This window comes from Anomaloglossus baeobatrachus, chromosome 8, assembly GCF_048569485.1.
Source record: "Anomaloglossus baeobatrachus isolate aAnoBae1 chromosome 8, aAnoBae1.hap1, whole genome shotgun sequence".
In the NCBI taxonomy this organism is placed as follows: domain Eukaryota; kingdom Metazoa; phylum Chordata; class Amphibia; order Anura; family Aromobatidae; genus Anomaloglossus; species Anomaloglossus baeobatrachus.
This window is the reverse complement of record NC_134360.1, coordinates 15,799,003-15,821,993: the sequence shown is the minus strand read 5'-3', so window position 1 is coordinate 15,821,993 and position 22,991 is coordinate 15,799,003. Positions and strand designations below refer to the sequence as shown.

General features: G+C 53.3%; 1 protein-coding gene across 1 annotated transcript in view; it reads left to right on the top strand.

The window, feature by feature from the left end:
• Window positions 1-22,991, top strand: part of DNAH12 (dynein axonemal heavy chain 12) — a 331,588-nt gene that overhangs the window by 207,564 nt on the left and 101,033 nt on the right. The window contains exons 43-46 of the mRNA XM_075321326.1: window positions 8,126-8,318; window positions 8,399-8,560; window positions 21,521-21,715; window positions 21,798-21,931. Of these exons, the coding sequence (XP_075177441.1) occupies window positions 8,126-8,318; window positions 8,399-8,560; window positions 21,521-21,715; window positions 21,798-21,931 (684 nt within the window). The remainder of the gene's footprint in view (window positions 1-8,125; window positions 8,319-8,398; window positions 8,561-21,520; window positions 21,716-21,797; window positions 21,932-22,991) is intronic.

The window sequence follows — 22,991 nt, the reverse complement described above, 5'->3', positions numbered from 1 at the left end:
CCACAAGGAGCCAATACAGAGGGGTCACCACAAGGTGCCAATACAGAGGAGTCACCACAAGGAGCAAATACAGAGGGGTCACCACAAGGAGCAAATACAGAGGAGTCACCACAAGGAGCAAATACAGAGCAGTCACCACAAGGAGCAAATACAGAGGAGTCTCCACAAGGGGCAAATACAGAGGGGTCACCACAAGGTGCCAATACAGAGGAGTCACCACAAGGAGCAAATACAGAGGGGTCACCACAAGGTGCCAATACAGAGGAGTCACCACAAGGAGCAAATACAGAGGAGTCACCACAAGGACCAAATACAGAGCAGTCACCACAAGGAGCAAATACAGAGGAGTCTCCACAAGGGGCAAATACAGAGGAGTCACCACAAGGAGCAAATACAGAGGAGTCATCACAAGGAGCAAATACAGAGGGGTCACCACAAGGAGCAAATACAGAGGAGTCACCACAAGGAGCAAATACAGAGGAGTCACCACAAGGGGCAAATACAGAGGGGTCACCACAAGGAGCAAATACAGAGGAGTCACCACAAGGAGCAAATACAGAGGAGTCACCACAAGGAGCAAATACAGAGGAGTCACCACAAGGAGCAAATACAGAGGAGTCACCACAAGGAGCAAATACAGAGGGGTCACCACAAGGAGCAAATACAGAGGAGTCACCACAAGGAGCAAATACAGAGGGGTCACCACAAGGGGCAAATACAGAGGAGTCACCACAAGGAGCAAATACAGAGGAGTCACCACAAGGACCAAATACAGAGGAGTCACCACAAGGTGCAAATACAGAGGAGTCACCACAAGGTGCAAATACAGAGCGGTCACCACAAGAGGCAAATACAGAGGGGTCACCACAAGGAGCAAATACAGAGGAGTCATCACAAGGAGCAAATACAGAGGGGTCACCACAAGGAGCAAATACAGAGGAGTCACCACAAGGAGCAAATACAGAGGAGTCACCACAAGGACCAAATACAGAGGAGTCACCACAAGGTGCAAATACAGAGGAGTCACCACAAGGTGCAAATACAGAGCGGTCACCACAAGAGGCAAATACAGAGGGGTCACCACAAGGTGCAAATACAGAGGGGTCACCACAAGGGGCAAATACAGAGTGGTCACCACAAGGGAAAAATACAGAGGGGTCACCACAAGGTGCAAATACAGAGGGGTCACCACAAGGAGCAAATACAGAGGAGTCACCACAAGGAGCAAATACAGAGGGGTCACCACAAGGTGCAAATACAAAGGGGTCACCACAAGGGGCAAATACAGAGGAGTCACCACAAGGAGCCAATACAGAGGAGTCACCACAAGGGGAAAATACAGAGGGGTCACCACAAGGTGCAAATACAGAGGGGTCACCACAAGGTGCAAATACAGAGCAGTCACCACAAGGGGAAAATACAGAGGGGTCACCACAAGGGGAAAATACAGAGGGGTCACCACAAGGGGAAAATACAGAGGGGTCACCACAAGGGGAAAATACAGAGGGGTCACCACAAGGTGCAAATACAAAGGGGTCACCACAAGGGGCAAATACAGAGGGGTCACCACAAGGAACAAATACAGAGGGGTCACCACAAGGTGCAGATACAGAGGGGTCACCACAAGGGGCAAATACAGAGGAGTCACCACAAGGGGCATATACAGAGGAGTCACCACAAGGGGCATATACAGAGGAGTCACCACAAGGAGCAAATACACAGGAGTCACCACAAGGTGCAAATACAGAGGAGTCACCACAAGGAGCAAATACACAGGAGTCAACACAAGGTGCAAACCTTTCATCAGCCTGAAAAGATAGATTTTTGTGTACTCACCGTAAAATCTCTTTCTCTGAGTCTTCATTGGGGGACACAGGACCATGGGTTATGCTGCTGTCACTAGGAGGCTGACACTAAGTAAACAGAAAAAGTTAGCTCCTCCCCAGCAGTATAACCCCTGAGCCAGAGGCGGACTCAATCAGTTTAGTGCAAAAGCAGTAGGAGGAGAACCAAACAATCCTGAATAAGACAAGGAAAAAACTATAACCAAATAGACGTGCGACCAATGGCCTGGGAATAAGGCCACTGAGGCAACAGACCAGTAAAATGTAACTCAAAAAACACAAGCAGGGTGGGTGCTGTGTCCCCCAATGAAGACTCAGAGAAAGAGATTTTACGGTGAGTACACAAAAATCTATCTTTCTCCATCGTTTCATTGGGGGACACAGGACCATGGGATGTCCAAAAGCAGTCCCTGGGTGGGAAGAGAACCATCACCGGAGATCGGTAGGAAACCGCTACCTCCAGTCGGGCTTGACCCAGACCTACAATTACCTACGTTGTTACAGGTGTGCTACTGCCGCCCGCAAAGATAACGGCAAGACTGGCCACTGCCAAAGCTTGGGTGTGACCTGATAGGAACTAGTAAAGGTCTGCCTACTAGACCAGTAGGAGGCCCGGCAGACCTCGGTCCGTCAACGTCTGTAGTCCAATCATCCAAGAGACTCTCCTTGGACGGTAGAAAAAAACGGCGGAGGTCCGTTTTCCATGCAATAGGCTTCACCTATGACGGAAGGATCCCTATGGAAATCTTAGCCCTGGGCGCCAGCATGCGCCTCCTGGGACCGGATGAAAAGAGGAACTGTCCTGAAAAGATGAACTGACTGTCGGAGTAGACCGAAAGTGCGGTCCTGAGGGCACAACCTACTGAGGGCTCGTACCCGTTCAGGAACGGACTAGGCTCTTTTCAGGCTGAGAGAAGGTACTAGAACCGAACCCGAAACCCCAAACACCTTCTCTGGAAGGAAGGCGGGCTGCCTTGGACCGAAGGGAGGGTAGTGGCCGGAGCACCCCCCTTGCCCTACTGGAGGACCTGGAAAAAAAGGGGGGGAACAAAGGCAACAAGAGAGAGCTGTCCGCCCTGATGCCCCTTGAGACAAGGAGACGGTCACGAGGAGCCCACCTATCCAAACATGTGGGAGTAAGAAGCCCTCGGAAAAGCTCAAACCGAGAGCCGTGAGGTGAACCCATCGCTAGATTAAGGTCCCACGTCACTAGTGGACGGCGATGCCGCCGAGCCAAAAGGACGCTTCTCTGCGTGAAACACCTTGGTCGTGGGACGAGAAGTGATAAGCCTCTGAACTGAAATGACCGCGTCGACACCAGGCCCCTAGAGGGACGCGCTAGAAAGTCGCATCCAGATCTGACTGTCAGCATGGCAGTAGTGCAGGAAGGGAGCGAGAGAGAGAGGAAAGAAGATGTGCTCGTTACACCCCGGAGGAATTCCACACGTGTGGTAATACATTTTCGAGGGAACCAGCTCCCCGGTCTCCAACATTGTCTGCATCCTTCTTGCCAACCGGCCTGTGCGAGCAAGAACCCGGGATCCGCTCTTAAGGTCGGGAAACTTAGGGGTTCTAAGTCCTGGTGGCAGAGAGGACTCGACACGGAAGAACTGGACGGTCTGGAAAGCGCCACAGGGCCTCTGCGAGTGGATTAAGTGATTTCTGTGAACTATGCTCGCCTGGGCCCCTCCATAGCCACCCTCTGCCTCGGTCCCTCTTGAGAAGCTCGAGATCATGGGAAGCCGTAGGCAGATGCCCAAGAAAATGAATAAATGAACCGGCCTCACAGCCGGACGAGGGCGTCGTCACCTAGCGCAGAAAAGGGGGGCACCCTAGACGCGCCGTTGACTAGAAAGCTGGATCGGGGGGCAATTAGGACCACGACTGGAGGTCTTCCTTCGTCGTAGATCTGGCCGGAGACGTAGGGATGTGAACTGCTGAGATTAGAGAGCGCGAGATCCGGCCCAGAGCAAGATCTTCTAGACCTCTTCCTTTTTCACGACACTTCCTGCGTCTCCCTGGTGGATGATGCACGCCACCGCTGTGTCATGGTCCGACTGGAACCTGACCAGAACAACCTAGCCCCAGTGAAGAAAATGTAACCAGTCTAACCGGATGGATCTGAAATCCTGGAATGCTGAAGGGGAGACCGCACATAGGGGGTGTTCCTCGGGATCGTGCTGTGGAAAAGTGGACAAGCCCACCCTAGCATAGGGGACTGGTAATGGTTGATGCTATTCCCCAGAGGAGACGGAGAGGGGATCTTCCCAGGGACCGGACACGAAAGCTGGTCCACTAGGAAGGGAAAGGCGGATCCCCCGGGGCCGACGGAGGCTACTTATCTCCGTTCTTCAGTGGGGACCTCTGGAAGGGCAAGGATGAACACCGGTAAGTGTACCACCGCTATCACCTCCCCCAGCCGCTGCGGACTAACCTATCGAACCCAACTTGGTGCGGGGAAGGAAAACTACTCCAGCGTGAAGAGTAACTTCCCTATGGCGGTCTCGAAAAACATGCCTAAGGGAATGATCTACCGGGCCGGGATCTGAAAGGACTCCAACCGGTGGAGCAGCTGCCCTAGTAGCGAGAAATGACGATGAGAGATAGAGGCGCCGTGACGGTTGCGGCTCGAACGGACAGGAGCCGAGCGGTGAAGGCGACGATCCTGAGCGTCTGGGCCGATGCTGGGAAGAGATGTGCCCTTCCCTCACGTAGCCTAGGGAGAGATGTACACTTCCCTCACGTAGTCTAGGGGATCCACTGGACTAACCTATGTCCGAAGGGACGTTCACCTAAAGGCGGAAGGAAGGTCAGCGACTCTCTAGAAGTCGCCTCCGCGATCCAGCTCCTGAGGCAGAGGCCTCGACGTGTGGTCACACTGCTGCTATAGGCTCAGGCCGTGAAGCTGTTAAAGTGCCAGGGCTATGATGAGAAGGAACTTACCGAAGATGTCAACCAGTTCTGATCGGCAGAGATGGAATGTATTCCTCTGCGTAGGGAGACCGTGTAGTCCCTGAGAGACGTCACCTTAGGGATGATAAGCCAAGAGGCAACCTGGCGGGTCGATCTCAGGGGGGCATGCCACTTCTCTCCGGAGCCCCTTGGAGAATGAATAAAGACAATAACAAGACTTACCGCTGGTAACGTCCAGTCTGGCTGATGTCTGTGAAGGAGCAGTAGCTCTGCGAACTATTGGATGTCCACTGACAAACATCATGGGTCCTCTAGAAAAGTCTTAAAGGAGACCTGTGTGCTCAGAGAGGAGAAGAGAACTATCCGTGGCCTTATGGTCTGACTCACCGTATCTTCCAGGCTAATCGTCATGCGCCGAACCTCGGCGCTTGCTCGGAATCCAGCAGAGGTGGTACGTCTGGGTTATCCCCAGAGAGGTCGGAAGGCTTCTGGATGAGCGGGAGCTTTGGACCTGGGAATGAAGGAAAAACCAGGGGGAGGCGCCGAAGGCGAGACCTGGCGGGTACGCTTCGAGCAGCGGGTGAGGTCCCTGGTACGGGACTCACCTCCCCCGGTGCGTGCATGTAGAGAAGGACTGTCCGTACCTTTAAGGCTTGACTCCCCATCCTTACCCGGCTATTAGTCAAGCGCCAAACATCCCGGTACTCCTGCTCGAAGTCCAGCAGAGGTGGAAACGCCTGGGCCATCCCCGAGAGGTCGAAAGACTACTAGAGGAGAGGCAGTCTGGACCTGGGGAGTAAGGTGAACCCTGGGGGCGCAGAAGACGAGACCTGGCGGGTCCGCCTTGGGCAGAGGAAAAGATCCTTAGTACGGGACCCAACTCACCGGGGGGAATGCACCAGTCTTGCGGATGGTTACGGCAGAGCGACAGCCCGGGGACGCAGCGCATGCGCACCCACCCGAGGGACGTCAGCACGGGTATGCGGGGTCTGAGAGAGGGCGCCAACCCGCCTGCCGGTGCGGGATACCGGTGCGTGCAGTGCCAGGGGCCGCGGAAGCTGGAAGCACTAATGTGACAACGTTCGGGGCAATTCATAACTGAGAGAACAGCCCTAAACCAACTGTACCTCTTATGCAAACCAAGAACCCGAATAAGAGCTCGTAAGAGTTAATATACATATATCTATATATATATATACATGTACATAGAAAAACCACTTCCAGATTTTCATTATTTAGAACTTATATCGCAGACTCAAACAATAACCTTGAACACAAAGAAAAAAGGGGGGGGGAGTCTTGAATGCAACCATGTACTTTTTGCAAATATCAAAAAGTATGTTTTTACTAAGAATAAAAAGAGCAATTTACAACCATCATAAAAAAAGCACATGTAGGATCTCAAACAATGAGTCATGGACCAAGAAAAGACAGGTTCACACATTATGCTGCAGAAAAAATTCCCATTGAATCAAACAAATCCCATAATTTTTAATTAAATTCTCAACCTGTATTGTGCTCGTAAGAGTTAATATACATATATATACATATATGTCTACCTTTACATATTGAAATAAACTGAGCCCATGACAAAAGAAACAGAAACAACCACTACCGTTCAGAGAACGTGGCTAATGTTGGCTACTTTTCCCCCATATGAGGGTTGCTGTAGCCTCAGCAATCCGCAGACTAGGGGAACTGCTATAGTCAGTCTCTCTTTTTTTTTTTTTTTTTTTTAAAATGGATGCTGAGGAGGCTGGAGGTGTGGGGGGGGCCGAGGAGAGCGGGAAAAAACCTCCACCGCCCCCTCCTGTGATGCCTGGGGCTGGGAGGAGGGTGGAGACCGAGCGGCCGGCGGCCAATCGCGCTGCGGCAGGAGGCGGGCCTAGGACGCCGGGGACAAGGCCGAAGCCGGGGCCTAAATTTTGACGGCTGCCGGAGCATGGAGGGTACCGGCCGGCTGTCCTGCCAGCGAGCGGTGGCTGCGGCGCAGCTGCGAAGACCGGATGGCGGCAGTGCGTGCGCTCTGTCGCCCGATGCGGCCCGGGGCGTCCGGTGACTAGGCCCAGGCCGGAGCCTAAATAGAAGCAGCCAGCGCAGGGTAATGTAGAAACCGGCGGTTCTACCTGTGGGGGCGGCGGCGCGGCAGCGACATCCGTGCACCGGCCGTCAGTGTGGATTCCAGCGCTGGGAGAGGACGTGGCCGGGGCGCCCGGTGAGTAGGCCCGGACCGGGGCCTATATTTTGTAACCGCCTGGGGGAAGGTAGGAGTGGATGTCCTACCTGGTCGGCGGCGTAGCCTCTGCCAGTGTGCAGGCTGCGGACCGCAGAAGGATGAGGCAGGCAGGCAGGCAGGCAGGGAGGTGGACGCCGGTGGGGGCAGGGAGCCCCCTGTAGTGAAGCAGCGCTGCGGGCCCCATCATCATCCAGACGCGCTGCGAGGTCCAGTCCCTGCTGTATGCCCCTTGCACCCTTTGGGGTGATACCGCAGGGTGAATAGGAGGTGCCCAGGAAGGATTAGCCCAGCGTGCCAACCCGGGAGTGGTACCGTGGAATTGGACGGGGGAGAGGGCCCGAGAACTCAAGCTTCTGCGACCCAGGGGAGTGGTACCCACACGGGCTGCGAGGGCTGAGGTAGAGAAACGATACCTGCAGAAAAAGAGAATTCCAACAGATGAGAGCGACGAGCGCCGCCGAGAGAAAAAAGAAAAAACATACGCAAAAAATCAAGTGGCTGAAGAGGGCCCAGTCGGCCCACATCAGCCTCCTACGACACTAAGCAAAAAACTGATTGAGTCCGCCTCTGGCTCAGGGGTTATACTGCTGGGGAGGAGCTAACTTTTTCTGTTTACTTAGTGTCAGCCTCCTAGTGACAGCAGCATAACCCATGGTCCTGTGTCCCCCAATGAAACGATGGAGAAATTAGAAAGGTCAAATTAGACTTTGTTAAAAAAAAAATCTAAAGAAGCCGCCCAGATCTGAAAAACAGCAAAGGACAGAAGATCCACCTGGACCAGAATGATGGGAGATCAGGATAGGATCTGTAAAGGGTCAGACATTGACTTACAGAGTAACCACCTCCAATAGGTGACACTAATGGGACAGTTTGTTTTTCGTCTGGAGGAGCATGCACAGATGTGACATGCATGCTCAGTACAGCCAAGCACACATGTCACTTGATGCATCAGGCCTGATAGCTGTCAGCTCTGTCCTTCCATCTGCGATCATGCTAAACCTCAGGGACCTACATGGTGGGCACATTGTGCAATACTGGGTGGGCCTGTCCCACCATGGACCTTGTCTAACACGGCATCTTTCACCTATAGATGTGATATTTCATTCCATCCTCTCTGTATTCCCAATAACAGATATGTTTTGGAACATTTATCCCGCATTTGTCGGATCCTGAAGCAGCCGGGGGGTAACGCTCTGCTGGTGGGGGTCGGAGGGAGCGGACGTCAGTCGTTGACTCGCTTGGCGACTTCTATGGCAAAAATGAACATCTTTCAACCTGAGATTTCAAAAAGCTACGGTATGAACGAATGGAGGGAGGACCTGAAGGTAAGTCTCCTGGAGATGGCTGACACGGGCGCACATGTGACAACACATTGTATATTCCCTCCGCTATTCCCTCATTTCAGAGTTTACTGAAGAGCGCAGGAATGAAAGGACACAAGACCGTTTTTCTCATCACTGACACACAAATCAAGCAGGAGGCCTTTCTGGAGGATGTGGACAGTCTGCTCAACACCGGGGAGGTTCCTAATCTTTTTGCAGTAGATGAAAAGCAAGAAATAATGGAGGTAAAGTGTTTGGGCGGATCTTGGCCTAGACATCCTCTTAAAGAGGATCAACCACCAGGATTTTGCTATATGAAGTAAAGGCAGATCCATACTGGCACTAATATGCTGAATCCAGACATACCTGTTGTAGAAAGATCGGATTCTTGGTTGCAGAAATATCTTCAATCAAAGTTGCAGAAATGCCCTGCACTGTGATTGACAGGTGCAACGGGGGCGGCGTTTGTGGGTTGGGTCTTCGGCATTTATTCCTCCTCCGGCGTCCTCCTGGCTTTCCCCCTTTTCTTTATTTGAATATTGTACCGCTATTGCTGGTGTTGGTGGCGCGTGGGCATTGCCACAGTAATTCTGTCTTCATTAAAATGGCGCCAGAGTCCACACATGGGCGTACCATGATCTCCGGCGCCATTTTACTGAAGATACTGCGGTGAAGTCTATGAGAGGTATTAGCGCATGTGCAGATTTTTCTTTATCGTTCCTTTGGGAGACCCAGACCATGGGTGTTTAGCTTCTGCCTCCGGAGGACACACAAAGTACTACACTTAAAAGTGTAGCTCCTCCCTCTGAGCTTATACACCCCCTGGTGAGCAGACCCAGTTTATCGCTTTGTGTTCAGGAGGCATACATCCACACATGCATTCTCATATGATTTTTTTCCTTTTGGAATGAGATTGAAGAAGTGCGGGTCCACGTCTGGACCCCCGACATGTCCCTTCTCACCCCACTGTGTCGGTGGTGTTGTAAGGTTGATTTCCAAGGCTGGAGCCTTACATGCCGTGCTCCTTCACCATCCCTCCTGGGCTCTGGCTTGAAGTGGGAGTCAGCACGGTTTCCCTGCCTGGCAGGAGACCGGTCTCCATCCGCAGCCCTTCAGCACCCTGCTGGACCGGAGCACTCATCCCCAGGGACCTGGCCCTGCGTCTCAGCAGCTAAGTACCTGAGACGTTTATAATTGGGGGTCCCTGTGCTTTATTGTTTGGGGAGAGTGTGCTTACTGTATTTATTGGCATTTCCGGCGGGTTCTCTAGCTGTCGCCCGAGAACCGCGCCGATGGTGCCTGCGCGTCGGCCTCGCTGCTCAAATTTAGGCCCCGACTTTGCCGGAGGCCTAGTTTCTGTTCTCTGCCCTCGCATGTCATTCATGCAGAGGGACAGGCTTGGCTCCTCCGGCGGCCGTTCTGCACAGGGGAGGGACACTCCCCACTGCTATGCGTGTCTCCTCCCCTGTAGGTCTCTATGGCCCTCCAGATCCCGCTCTCACAGCCAAGTCCCACCCCCTCTCTTCGCTCCGGCGGCCATCTTCTCAGACAGAGTTCACTCGGCGCTGGTCTGCACTCTGCATCCCTGCTGAAGTGCTGTGCTTGGGGGTCCAGGCTTCGGGATCTGGAGGGCACACAACACCGCTCCAGCGGTCTGGTAAGCCACAACCGGTCTCTGGTTGTGGACCTCTGTATATACTCTCTGGGGTTCATTCTCTTGCAGAGCCCCCACTCCAGCAGCATGTCTCACACGAGGAGCAAGGCTCCAAAGCTTTATTCTGTATGCGCTGCATGTAAGCTCCTGCTGCATGAACCAAGCACCTATCCACATTGTTATGTCTGCTCTAACTTGGCGGTGCCACAGCCTGGAGTCTCACCCCCAGTGGTCTCTCAGGCTGCTCCTGCTCCTGTGGCTGAACCCCCGGCTTGGGTAGAATCCTTTTCTAGGTCTATCTCCCAGTCTTTTGCTGAGTCCATGGGACTTCTGTCCAGGACTTTGATAAATATGCATCAGCCCCCTTCACAGGGTGCCCCTACTGCTATGGGTCCCTTAGGTTCGGAGCTCACAGAGGATTCATCATCTGGTCCCAGACCCCGTCCTCCTAAGAAGAGACGCAGGGTTCCCTCTCCTTCCTCGTCCCGCGGCTCTGATTCAAGAGCTGACTCGCAGGATGAGGAGGATGCCTTTACAGGGGGCTCGGAGGCTAAGTCCATGTACCCCATTGATCTGTCCGAGGGTGACTCAGATCTTAGTGACTTGATTGCTTCTATTAATTCTGTACTGGATCTCAATCCGCCAGTATCAGAGGAGCAACCCTCTCTGGCAGAAAAGCACCAGTTTACCTTGCCTAAGAGAGCAAAGAGTGTGTTCTTTAACCACTCCAGTTTTCAGGCCGCTGTGACCAAGCCCAGGGCCTGTCCTGACAAACGCTTCCCAAAGCGTGGTTCTGATGACCGTTTTCCCTTCCCACCTGAGGTGGTCAAGGAGTGGGCTCAGTCCCCAAAGGTAGACCCTCCGGTGTCCAGGCTCTCAGCCCGGACCGTTGTGTCGGTGGCTGATGGCACCTCCCTTAAGGATTCCACTGACCGTCAGATTGACCTTCTGGCCAAATCCGTGTATGAAGCGGCGGGGGCCGCGTTTTCCCCGACTTTTGCAGCAGTGTGGGCTCTCAAAGCCATCTCTGCTTCTCTAGAGGAGATGCATTCCCTCACCAGGGGCTCTATGCCCGAAATGGTGGCCTTAACTTCCCAAGCTTCAGCTTTTTCATCTTATGCCATGTCTGCCATGCTGGAGGCTTCTCACCGCACTGCGGTGGCTTCGGCTAATTCCCTCGTTATCCACAGGATCTTGTGGCTTCGAGAGAGGAAGGCAGATGCTTCTTCTAAGAAGTACCTTGCTGGGCTCCCTTTTGCTGGGTCCCGGCTGTTCGGAGAACAGCTGGATGAAATTATTAAGGAAGCTACTGGCGGGAAGAGTACTTCCATGCCACAAACCAAAACCAGGAAACCTGCCCAGGGTAGGAATCAGTCGAGGTTTCGCTCCTTTCGTTCCTCCAACTGGTCGTCCTCTAAGCCCTCGGCCTCGTCCGCTAACTCAGCCAAGGACCAGAAATCCAACTGGCGCCCAAAAGCGCGTCCACAGAAGACCGCAGGAGGTGCTGCCACTAAGGCAGCCTCCTCATGACTCTCTGCCCGCTCCAGCAACGTCCTTAGTCGGTGGCAGGCTCTCCCACTTTGGCGACGCTTGGTTTCAACACGTCTCCGATCAGTGGGTGAGAGATATCATCTCCCACGGCTACAGGATAGAATTCTCTTCCAGCCCGCCAAACAGATTTTTTCTCTCAACTCCCCCTTGCTCCAAGGCCGCCGCCTTCTCGCAGGCCGTGGCAGCCTTGCAGGCCAACGGAGTGATTGTACCGGTTCCCGCTCGGGAACGGTTCAGAGGTTTCTACTCAAATCTCTTCCTAGTTCCCAAAAAGGATGGTACCTTCCGGCCCATCCTGGATCTCAAGCTTCTCAAGAAGCATGTTCAGGTGCGTCACTTTCACATGGAGACTCTGCGATCAGTCATTGCCTCAATGACCCAAGGGGATTTCCTGGCGTCCATCGACATCAGAGATGCCTATCTGCATGTGCCAATTGCAGTTTCACACCAGCGTTGGCTACGTTTTGCAATAGGAGAAGATCATTTCCAATTCGTGGCTCTCCCTTTCGGGTTAGCCACGGCCCCTCGGGTATTCACCAAGGTCATGGCAGCAATGATTGCGGTTCTGCACCTCCAGGGGTTGGCAGTGATTCCTTACTTGGACGACCTTCTAGTCAAGGCTTCATCCAGCGCAGACTGTCAGCGGAGTGTCTCGCTCACTCTCGCCACTCTAGCCCAATTCGGGTGGCTGGTCAATCTGCCCAAATCCACTCTAACTCCGACCCAGAGTCTCACGTACCTAGGGATGCAGTTCGAGACTTTGCCGGCACTTGTGAAGTTGCCCTTAGTCAAACAGCAGTCCCTCCAGCTAGCAGTGCGCTCTCTGCTGAGGCCCCGCCGTTATACCCTCAGGCGTCTGATGCAGGTGTTGGGTCAAATGGTGGCGTCCATGGAGGCTGTTCCCTTTGCCTAGTTCCATCTGCGTCCTCTGCAGCTGGACATTCTCCGCTGTTGGGACAAGCGGCCTTCCTCCTTACACAGGTTAGTGGCTCTGTCGCCACAGACCAGGAGCTCTCTGCAGTGGTGGCTTCGGCCCCTCTCCCTGTCCCAGGGGCGCTCCTTCCTGGCCCCGTCCTGGGTGATTCTCACCACGGATGCCAGTCTATCCGGCTGGGGAGCGGTATGTCTCCACCACAGAGCGCAGGGCACTTGGACTCCGTCCGAGTCAGCCCTTTCAATCAATGTGCTGGAAACCAGAGCCGTGCTTCTAGCTCTCCTAGCTTTTCACCACCTGTTGGCGGGCAGGCACATTCGAGTCCAGTCAGACAATGCGACAGCGGTTGCCTACATCAATCACCAAGGCGGGACACGCAGCCGCCTGGCAATGTTGGAGGTACAACGCATCCTTCAATGGGCGGAGGACTCCAAGTCCACCATATCCGCAGTCCACATCCCAGGCGTGGAAAACTGGGAGGCAGATTATCTCAGCTGTCAAACCGTGGACGGTGGCGAATGGTCCCTGCACCCGGCAGTGTTTCAGTCAATCTGCCGCAAATGGGGCACTCCGGACGTGGACCTAATGGCATCCCGTCACAACAACAAAGTTCCTGTTTACGTGGCTCGCTCCCACGATCCCCAGGCATTCGCCGCGGACGCTCTGGTCCCAGTTTCGTCTGTCCTACGTGTTTCCCCCTCTAGCTCTCTTGCCCAGAGTCCTGCGCAAGATCAGAATGGAGGGCCGTCGAGTCATCCTCATTGCACCGGACTGGCCCAGGCGAGCTTGGTATCCGGACCTGCTCCATCTGTCCGTAGAGATGCCGTGGCATCTCCCGGACCGTCCAGACCTACTCTTGCAAGGTCCGTTTTTCCGCCCGAATTCTGCGGCTCTCAAATTGACGGCGTGGCTCTTGAGTCCTGGATTTTGACGGCTTCTGGTATTCCTCCTGAAGTCATCTCCACTATGACTCGGGCCCGTAAGTCTTCCTCTGCTAAGATCTATCATAGGACTTGGAAAATTTTCCTGTCCTGGTGTCGCACTACCGACCATCCCCCTTGGTCATTCTCCTTGTCGACCCTTCTGTCTTTTCTACAGTCCGGTCTGCAGCTAGGACTGTCCCTCAACTCTCTCAAGGGACAAGTCTCAGCTCTGTCAGTGCTGTTCCAGCGGCGTATCGCCCGGCTGGCTCAGGTCCGCACCTTCATGCAAGGCGCGTCTCACATCATTCCGCCTTATCGGCGGCCCTTGGATCCCTGGGACCTTAACTTGGTTCTCACAGTTTTGCAGAAACCCCCCTTTGAGCCTCTTAGGGAGGTTTCTTTGTATCGTCTTTCACAGAAAGTGGCCTTTCTGGTGGCCATAACTTCCCTCAGGAGAGTCTCGGATTTGGCTGCGCTCTCTTCGGAGTCACCTTTTTTAGTTTTCCATCAAGACAAGGTAGTTCTCCGTCCGACTCCGGACTTTCTTCCTAAGGTGGTCTCTCCTTTCCACCTTAACCAGGACATTACCCTACCTTCCTTCTGTCCGGCTCCTGTTCATCGCTTTGAAAAAGCCCTGCATACTCTGGATCTGGTGCGTGCTCTCCGGATCTATGTGTCTCGCACCGCTGCACTTAGGCGGTGCACTTCTCTTTTTGTGCTAACCACAGGTCGGCGCAAGGGCCTTTCTGCTTCTAAGCCGACCTTAGCCCGTTGGATTAGATCGACCATTTCGGACGCCTACCAGAGTACTCAGGTGCCTCCCCCGCCGGGGATCAAAGAACATTCGACCAGAGCTGTCGGTGCCTCTTGGGCTTTCAGGCACCAGGCTACGGCTCAACAAGTCTGTCAGGCTGCCACTTGGACTAGCCTGCACACCTTTTCGAAGCACTACCAAGTGCATGCTCATGCTTCGGCAGATGCGAGCTTGGGCAGACGCATCCTCCAGGCGGCTGTCGCCCATTTGTTAAGTTAGGTTCTGCCTACTTCTTAGTTTTTCTGTTTATTCCCACCCAGGGACTGCTTTGGAACGTCCCATGGTCTGGGTCTCCCAAAGGAACGATAAAGAAAAAGAGAATTTTGTTACTTACCGTAAATTCTTTTTCTTATAGTTCCGTATTGGGAGACCCAGCTCCCTCCCTGTTGCCTGTTGGCAATTTCTTGTTCCATGTGTTATCACCGGCTGTTGTCATAGACAGAGGCTCCGGTTGTCCGGCTCTTGCTCTGTTCTACTTGTGGGTGGCTATTCTCCTTCAGCTTTTGCACTAAACTGGCTGGGTCTGCTCACCAGGGGGTGTATAAGCTCAGAGGGAGGAGCTACACTTTTAAGTGTAGTACTTTGTGTGTCCTCCGGAGGCAGAAGCTAAACACCCATGGTCTGGGTCTCCCAATACGGAACTATAAGAAAAAGAATTTACGGTAAGTAACAAAATTCTCTTTTCTTTGTCGCTCTATTGGGAGACCCAGACAATTGGGGTGTATAGGCTATGCCTCCGGAGGCCGCACAAAGTATTACACTCAAAAGTGTTAAGCCCCTCCCCTTCTGCCTATACACCCCCCGTGCTCCCACGGGCTCCTCAGTTTTTTGCTTTGTGCGAAGGAGGTCAGACACGCACAGCACAGCTCCACAGATTAGTCAGCAGCAGCTGCTGACTATGTCGGTTGGAAGAAAAGTGGGCCCATATAGGGCCCCCAGCATGCTCCCTTCTCACCCCACTCTTGTCGGCGGTGTTGTTAAGGTTGAGGTATCCATTGCGGGTACGGAGGCTGGAGCCCACATGCTGCTTTCCTTCCCCATCCCCCTCAGGGCTCTGGGTGAAGTGGGATCCTATCGGTCTCCAGGCACTGAGACCGTGCTTCATCCACAACTCCTGTGGAGCCTGCTGGATAGGAGCCGGGTACAGTTCAGGGACATGGCCCTGCTACGTGAAGGTACTCTGTATCCCTGTGGGGACCGCGCACGGCAACACCTCAGCTTTGCTGGGTGTGCTAGTGCACCGGGGACCGCGGCGCTGACCGGGTTAAACTGTGCCATTACACACTCAGCGTCGCTGAGTGTGTTTATATATAGGGGCTACCGCGCTAACCGCCACTGCCATGGGAAACTGCGGCGCGGCTGGGACTTGTAGTTCGCCGGGGACTTCGGCGTCGGCCGCGCTTTTACGGCGGCCACGCGTATACTCGAGTCCCCGGCTTGCTTGCGGCCTAGTTTCCCTTTCTCCCGCCCTCAGCCCTGACAGGCAGGGGAAGGGCGGGACGCTGCACGGAACGAGCAGCACTGAGGGCTGGAGTATGATTTCCATACTCCACCCCCCTCACTGTGCACAGTGTGAGCACCTCGGCCACGCCCACGGCTCCCTCCTCTCGTCAGGACGCCGCAGCCATTCCTGTCAGCTCCTCCGACGCTGCAGAGAGGGATTAACCCTGGGAGACCCAGACACGGTCTCTGGTGGCCTCATAACCGCTTTAGGCGGATGGTAAGCAGCACCTGTGGTGCTAGCCCCATGGTGCTGTAGTGTATTGATACATTATTTGTTTATAGTATATATTTTACACTGTATGAGCACAGTTCATTCTGGCTATATACCCTAGTGTGTTACTCAGGGAAAACAATAGCATGGCGCCCACAAAAGGCAGGGGTGCCAAAGCACAGGCTTATTATGCTGCCTGCGTCGCTTGTACGACCCAGCTGCCGGCAGGTTCCATTGACCCTCATTGTGTGCAATGTTCGGCCCCTGTGACACTTCTTCAGCCAGGGCCTCTGCTAAGAGGGGCCCAGGGGGAGCCACCTGTTGACACTGTCCTAGTGATGGGGACGGAGTTTGCAAAACTCTCTGAGACTATGACTAAGATACTAGAAGCCTTACAGTCCAGGCCGGTATCTCAGCAAAGGGACTCTGTTGAATCATTGTTCCCTGGCCCCCCTCAGTTGGACCAACAATGTCCTCCCGGGGTATCTCCTACATCCCAGACTGAGGGTTCTGACTTAGACCCCAGCCCCAGACCGACTAAGCGGGCTCGCTTAGAATTTCCCTTGACATCATATTGTTCAGGGTCTCAGCGGGGGGAATCTCTGGTTGATGATGCGGAGACAGCTGATCAGGATTCTGATCCTGAGGGCGCTCTCAATCTTAATACTCCAGACGGGGACGCCATAGTGAACGTTCTTATTGCGTCCATCGATCAAATGCTGGATATTTCTCCCTCAGCTCCTCCGGTGGAGGAGTCAGCTTCTCTTACACCGAGTATGTTTCTGGACCACTCTGATTTCAGAGAGGCAGTCCAGATTCATCATGCTTGTCCAGATAAGCGGTTTTCTAAGCGCCTTAAGGATACACGTTATCCTTTTCCCCCTGACGTGGTTAAAGGTTGGACTCAGTGTCCCAAAGTGGATCCTCCAATCTCCAGACTGGCGGCTAGATCCATACTTGCAGTGGAAGAGGGGGCCTCGCTCAAGGATGCCACTGACAGGCAGATGGAGCTCTGGTTGAAATCCATCTATGAAGCTATCGGAGCTTCTTTTGCCCCAGCATTCGCAGCCGTATGGGCGCTACAAGCTATCTCAGCAGGTCAAGCGCAAATTGAAGCAGCCACATGCACGGCCGCGCCACAAGTGGCACCCATTACCACCCAGACCTCGGCAATTGCGTCTTACGCTATTATTGCTGTCCTGGACTCTGCGAGCCGTACGGCGGTCGCGGCCGCCAATTCGGTGGTACTCCGCAGGGCCTTGTGGCTACGGGAATGGAAGGCAGATTCTGCTTCCAAAAAAGCGCTTAACCAGTTTGCCAATTTCTGGCGACAGGCTGTTTGGCGAGCGTCTGGATGAAATCATCACACAATCCAAGGGAAAGGATACATCCTTACCCCAGTCCAAACAGGACATACCCCAACAGAGGAGAGGGCAGTCGAGGTTTCGGTCCTTTCAGGGCGGGGCAGGTCCCAATTCTCCTTGTCCAAAAGGTCTCAGAAAGAATAAAGGAACTCTCATGCATGGCGGTCTAAGTCACGTCCTTAAAAGGCCACCGGAGGCGCCGCTAACAAAGCGGCTTCCTCATGACTTCGACCTCCTCTAGTAGCATCCTCGGTCGGCGACAGGCTCTCCCGCTTTTGCGACACCTGGCTGCCACAAATAAAAGACCGCTGGGTGAGAGACATTCTGTCTCACGGTTACAAGATTGAGTTCACCTCTCGTCCCCCGACTCGATTCTTCAGGTCATTCCCGCCTCCCTAGCGAGCCGAGGCTCTTCTGCAGGCGCTGTGCACTCTGAAGGCAGAAGGAGTGGTGATCCCGGTTCCTCTTCAGCAACTGAGCCACGGTTTTTACTCCATCTTGTTTGTGGTCCCAAAGGAGGACGGGTCTTTCCGCCCGGTCCTGGACCTGAAACTGCTCAACAAACATGTAAAACCAGACGGTTCAGGATGGAATCCCTCCGCTCCGTCATCGCCTCAATGTCCCAAGGAGATTTCCTTGCATCGATCGATATCAAAGATGCTTATCTCCACGTACCGATTGCTCCAGAGCCCAGCGCTTCTTGCGCTTCGCCATAGGAAACGAACACCTGCAATTCGTGGCACTGCCGTTCGGCCTGGCAACAGCCCCACGGGTTTTTACCAAGGTTATGGCTACTGTAGTAGCGCTCCTACATTCGCAGGGTCACTCGGTGATCCCGTACTTGGATGCTGATCAAGGCACCCTCTCAAGAGGCATGCCAACGCATCCTCGACGCTTCCCTGGAGACTCTCCAGGGTGTCGGGTGGATCATCAATTTTCCAAAGTCAAATATGACACCGGCCCAATCGCTGACATATCTTGGCATGGAGTTTCATACCCTCTCAGCGATAGTGAAGCTTCCGCTGTTCAAGCAGTAGGCACTACAGAAAGGGGTACAATCTCTCCTTCAAGGCCAGTCACACCCCTTGAGGCGCCTCATGCACTTCCTGGGGAAGATGGTGGCAGCAATGGAGGCAGTCCCTTTCGCGCAGTTTCACCTGCGTCCCCTTCAATGGGACATCCTACGCAAATGGGACAGGAAGCCGACGTCCCTCGACAGGACCGTCTCCCTCTCTCAGGCGACCAAAGCTTCCCTTCGGTGGTGGCTTCTTCCCACTTCGTTATCGAAGGGGAAATCCTTCCTACCCCCATCCTGGGAAGTAGTCACGACGGACGCGAGTCTGTCAGGGTGGGGAGCGGTTTTTTCCCCACCACAGGGCTCAGGGTACGTGGACCCAGCAAGAGTCCTCGCTTCAGATCAACGTTCTGGAAATACGGGCAGTGTATCTTGCCCAGAAAGCGTTCCAGCAGTGGCTGGAGGGCAAGCAGATCCGAATTCAGTCGGACAATTCCACAGCGGTGGCATACATCAACCACCAAGGCGGCACACGCAGCCGGCAAGCCTTCCAGGAAGTCCGGCGGATTTTGATGTGGGTGGAAGCCACGGCATCCACCATATCCGCAGTTCACATCCCAGGCGTGGAAAACTGGGAAGCAGATTATCTCAGTTGCCAGGGCATGGACGCAGGGGAATGGTCCCTTCACACGGACGTGTTTCAGGAGATCCGTTGCTGCTGGGGGGTGCCGGACGTCGACCTCATGGCGTCCCGGCACAACAACAAGGTACCAATGTTCATGGCACGGTCTCAAGATCCCAGAGCTCGGGCGGCAGACGCCTTAGTTCAGGATGGTCGCAGTTTCAGCTCCCTTATGTGTTTCCTCCGCTGGCACTGTTGCCCAGAGTGTTACGCAAGATCAGGACCGACTGCCGCCGTGCCATCCTCGTCGCTCCAGGCTGGCCAAGGAGGTCGTGGTACCCGGATCTGTGGCATCTCACGGTCGGCCAACCGTGGACACTACCAGACCGAACAGACTTGCTATCTCGAGGGCCGTTTTTTCCATCTGAATTCTGTGGCCCTCAACCTGACTGTGTGGCTATTGAGTCCTGGACCCTAGCGTCTTCAGGGTTATCTCAAGACGTCATTGCCACTATGAGACAGGCTAGGAAACCAACGTCCGCCAAGATCTACCACAGGACGTGGAAAATTTTCCTGTCGTGGTGCTCTGCTCAGGGTTTTTCTCCCTGGCCTTTTGACTTGACCACTTTTCTGTCCTTCCTTCAATCTGGACTGGAAAAGGGTTTGTCGCTCGGCTCCCTTAAGGGACAAGTCTCAGCGCTCTCTGTGTTTTTCCAGAAGCGCCTAGCCAGGCTTCCACAGGTACGCACGTTCCTGCAGGGGGTTCGTCACATCGTTCCTCCTTACAAGCGGCCGTTAGAACCCTGGGATCTAAACAGGGTTCTGATGGTTCTTCAGAAACCACCATTCGAGCCAATGAGAGATATTTCCCTCTCACGACTTTCGCAGAAATTGGTTTTTCTAGTAGCAGTCACTTCTCTTCGGAGAGTGTCTGAGCTAGCAGCATTGTCGTGCAAAGCCCCTTTCCTGGTGTTTCACCAGGACAAGGTGGTTCTACGTCCGGTTCCGTATTTTCTCCCTAAGGTGGTATCCTCCTTTCATCTTAATCAGGATATCTCCTTACCTTCTTTTTATCCTCATCCAGTTCACCAATGTGAAAAGGATTGGCACTTGTTAGATTGGGTGAGAGCACTCAGACTCTACATTTCTCGTACGGCGCCCCTGCGCCGCTCGGATGCACTCTTTGTCCTTGTCGCTGGCCAGCGTAAAGGGTCACAGGCTTCCAAATCAACCCTGGCTCGGTGGATCAAGGAGCCAATTATCGAAGCCTACCGTTCTGCTGGGCTTCCGGTTCCCTCAGGGCTGAAGGCCCATTCTACCAGAGCCGTGGGCGTGTCCTGGGCTTTGAGGCACCAGGCTACGGCTCAGCAGGTGTGTCAGGCGGCTACCTGGTCGAGCCTGCACACTTTCACGAAGCACTATCAGGTGCATACCTATGCTTCGGCGGATGCCAGCCTAGGTAGACGAGTCCTTCAGGCGGCGGTTGCCCACCTGTAGGAAGAGGCCGTTTTACGGCTCTATTATGAGGTACTATTTTACCCACCCAGGGACTGCTTTTGGACGTCCCAATTGTCTGGGTCTCCCAATAGAGCGACAAAGAAGAAGGGAATTTTGTTTACTTACCGTAAATTCCTTTTCTTCTAGCTCTAATTGGGAGACCCAGCGCCCGCCCCTGTTTTTTTGTGTACACATGTTGTTCATGTTGAATGGTTTCAGTTCTCCGATATTCCTTCGGATTGAAGTTACTTTTAACCAGTTTATAATTCTTTTTCCTCCTTCTTGCTTTTGCACCAAAACTGAGGAGCCCGTGGGAGCACGGGGGGTGTATAGGCAGAAGGGGAGGGGCTTAACACTTTTGAGTGTAATACTTTGTGCGGCCTCCGGAGGCATAGCCTATACACCCCAATTGTCTGGGTCTCCCAATTAGAGCTAGAAGAAAAGGAATTTACGGTAAGTAAACAAAATTCCCTTCTTTTTTTGTTTTACATGTGCGCAGGAGCCCACGCTGCTCATAGTCATCACCGCAGTGTCTACAATAAAATGGCGCCAGAGATCATGGTACGCCCATGTGCGGACTCTGGCGCCATTTTAATGGTGACAGAATTACTGTGAATGTGCACGTGCCGCCAACAACATCAATGGCGGTGCGATATTCAAATAAACAAATGGAAGAAAGCCAGGAGGAAGCCGGAGGAGGAGGACTTTACAGCGAAGAGCGGACCCACAAAGGATCGCTCACATTGCACCTGTCAATCAAAGTGCAGGGCATTTCTGCTACTTTGATTAAAGATATTTCTACAACCAAACAACCGATCTTTCTACAACAGGTATGTCTGGATTCAGCATCTTACTGCCTGTATGGCACTGCCTGCACCTCATATAGCAAAATCCTGGTGGTTGATTCCCTTTAAAGCCTTCTTCATCTGTAAAGGGAAGAGGCAGGGAACACTCGTCGGGTTCTCCTAAAAGATTTGTAAAAATGCCGACCTTTTATTTTTAAATCCAAAAAATAAATGGTAAAAAAAAACAACTTGTTTCTGTACTTATAAAGTAGAATGTTGACTGGTCCACATTACGTACCTTCCCGTATCTCGGATTATATTAACTATTGCAGGGAGTCCGTCCTGCCGCCCAAGCTGGAAATAGAAACGTTGAGCTCAGCCCGTTGGCTCTTTTTGCTTTCTTCGTGAACCGCTGCAAGGAAAACCTGCACATTGTGGTGGCTTTCAGCCCAATCGGCGACGCGTTTCGTAACCGACTACGACAGTTCCCTTCACTTATCAACTGTTGCACCATTGACTGGTTCCAGGTGAGGCCAGGGACCGTGTGACTGTGTGTATAGACTGTTACAATTCTCAGCGTTGACTGCTGTATGTATTCTTGTTTTTCAGCCGTGGCCAGAGGACGCTCTTGAGAGAGTGGCGGTAAAGTTTTTGGAAACCCTGGAACTCTCTAGTACCGAGCACCAAGAAGTGGTTCCCATCTGTAAATACTTCCACACATCGGCCATCGCGTTGTCGGAAAAGTAATTCATCTGTTTCTTGTGTTTATAGATCTATACAAATATCAAAAAACACTTCACTATTAAAGTTCTATTAGACCAGGAGACCTGACCCTCCCATAGCTGCTCCATCCCAGGTCCTTGCAGCTTGGCTTCAAATCCTGTGCACATAAGTCAGCTGGCCGACTGCTTAAAGGGAACCAACCACCAAGATTTTCATATATACTGTAAGCTAAAGCCAGTGCTATACTGGTGCTATCATGCTGATTCTATACATATCTTTAGTTGTGAGATCGGATGTATACTTTCTGAAATACAGGCAAGTAAAGTTTGTGAAATGCACTGTTATTTGCTTGATAGCAGCTACAGAATATCTGATAGGTGGGTCGGGCTTTGCTAGTTATTCCCGCCCCTGTCTGTCTGTCCTTCCTCCCCTTGTCTCTGTTATTACAGGGGGAAGAAGGAGGGAAGAGGGAGTGAGGAAGGACAGGCAGCAGACAGGGGCGGGAATAACTAGCGAAACCCGACCCACCAATTAGACATTCTGTTGCACCTATCAATCAAATAACAGTGTATTTTACAAACTTTACTCGCCTGTATGTCAGAAAGTATACATCCGATCTCACAACTAAAGGTATGTATAGAATCAGCCTGATAGCGCCAGTATAGTGTGTCGCCCGTGGATCAGGGGTACTCAGATCCGGGCCACGGGGTCACTTCTGTGGTTATCACGGTGGCGTGACCCGGTCTGTGATCCCAGGCTCCACAGTAAAAGGGGGTTTGGTAAGGGAGATTGTCCGTGACGCCACCCACGGTTGTGGTGAGGTTGTGACACCACCGCTGCTCTGGACGGGGATCCCGGGAGTGATGGTATGGAGCAGCTAGATGTTAGTTCTCCCCTCCGTGGGTAAGGGGGTTGGTTGTCCCGGGGCCCGGTGAGGTAGGTGGATGGGTAGCAGGCGGGTTATGGGGCCTGGCGAGGTGCAGGGTCGCAGGGGCAGCGCTGTGCCGCACGGCACGGGGTACTCACTCAGCCAGTAATCACGACACAGTCCTTGGTAAAACACTCGGTTGGATGGACGGG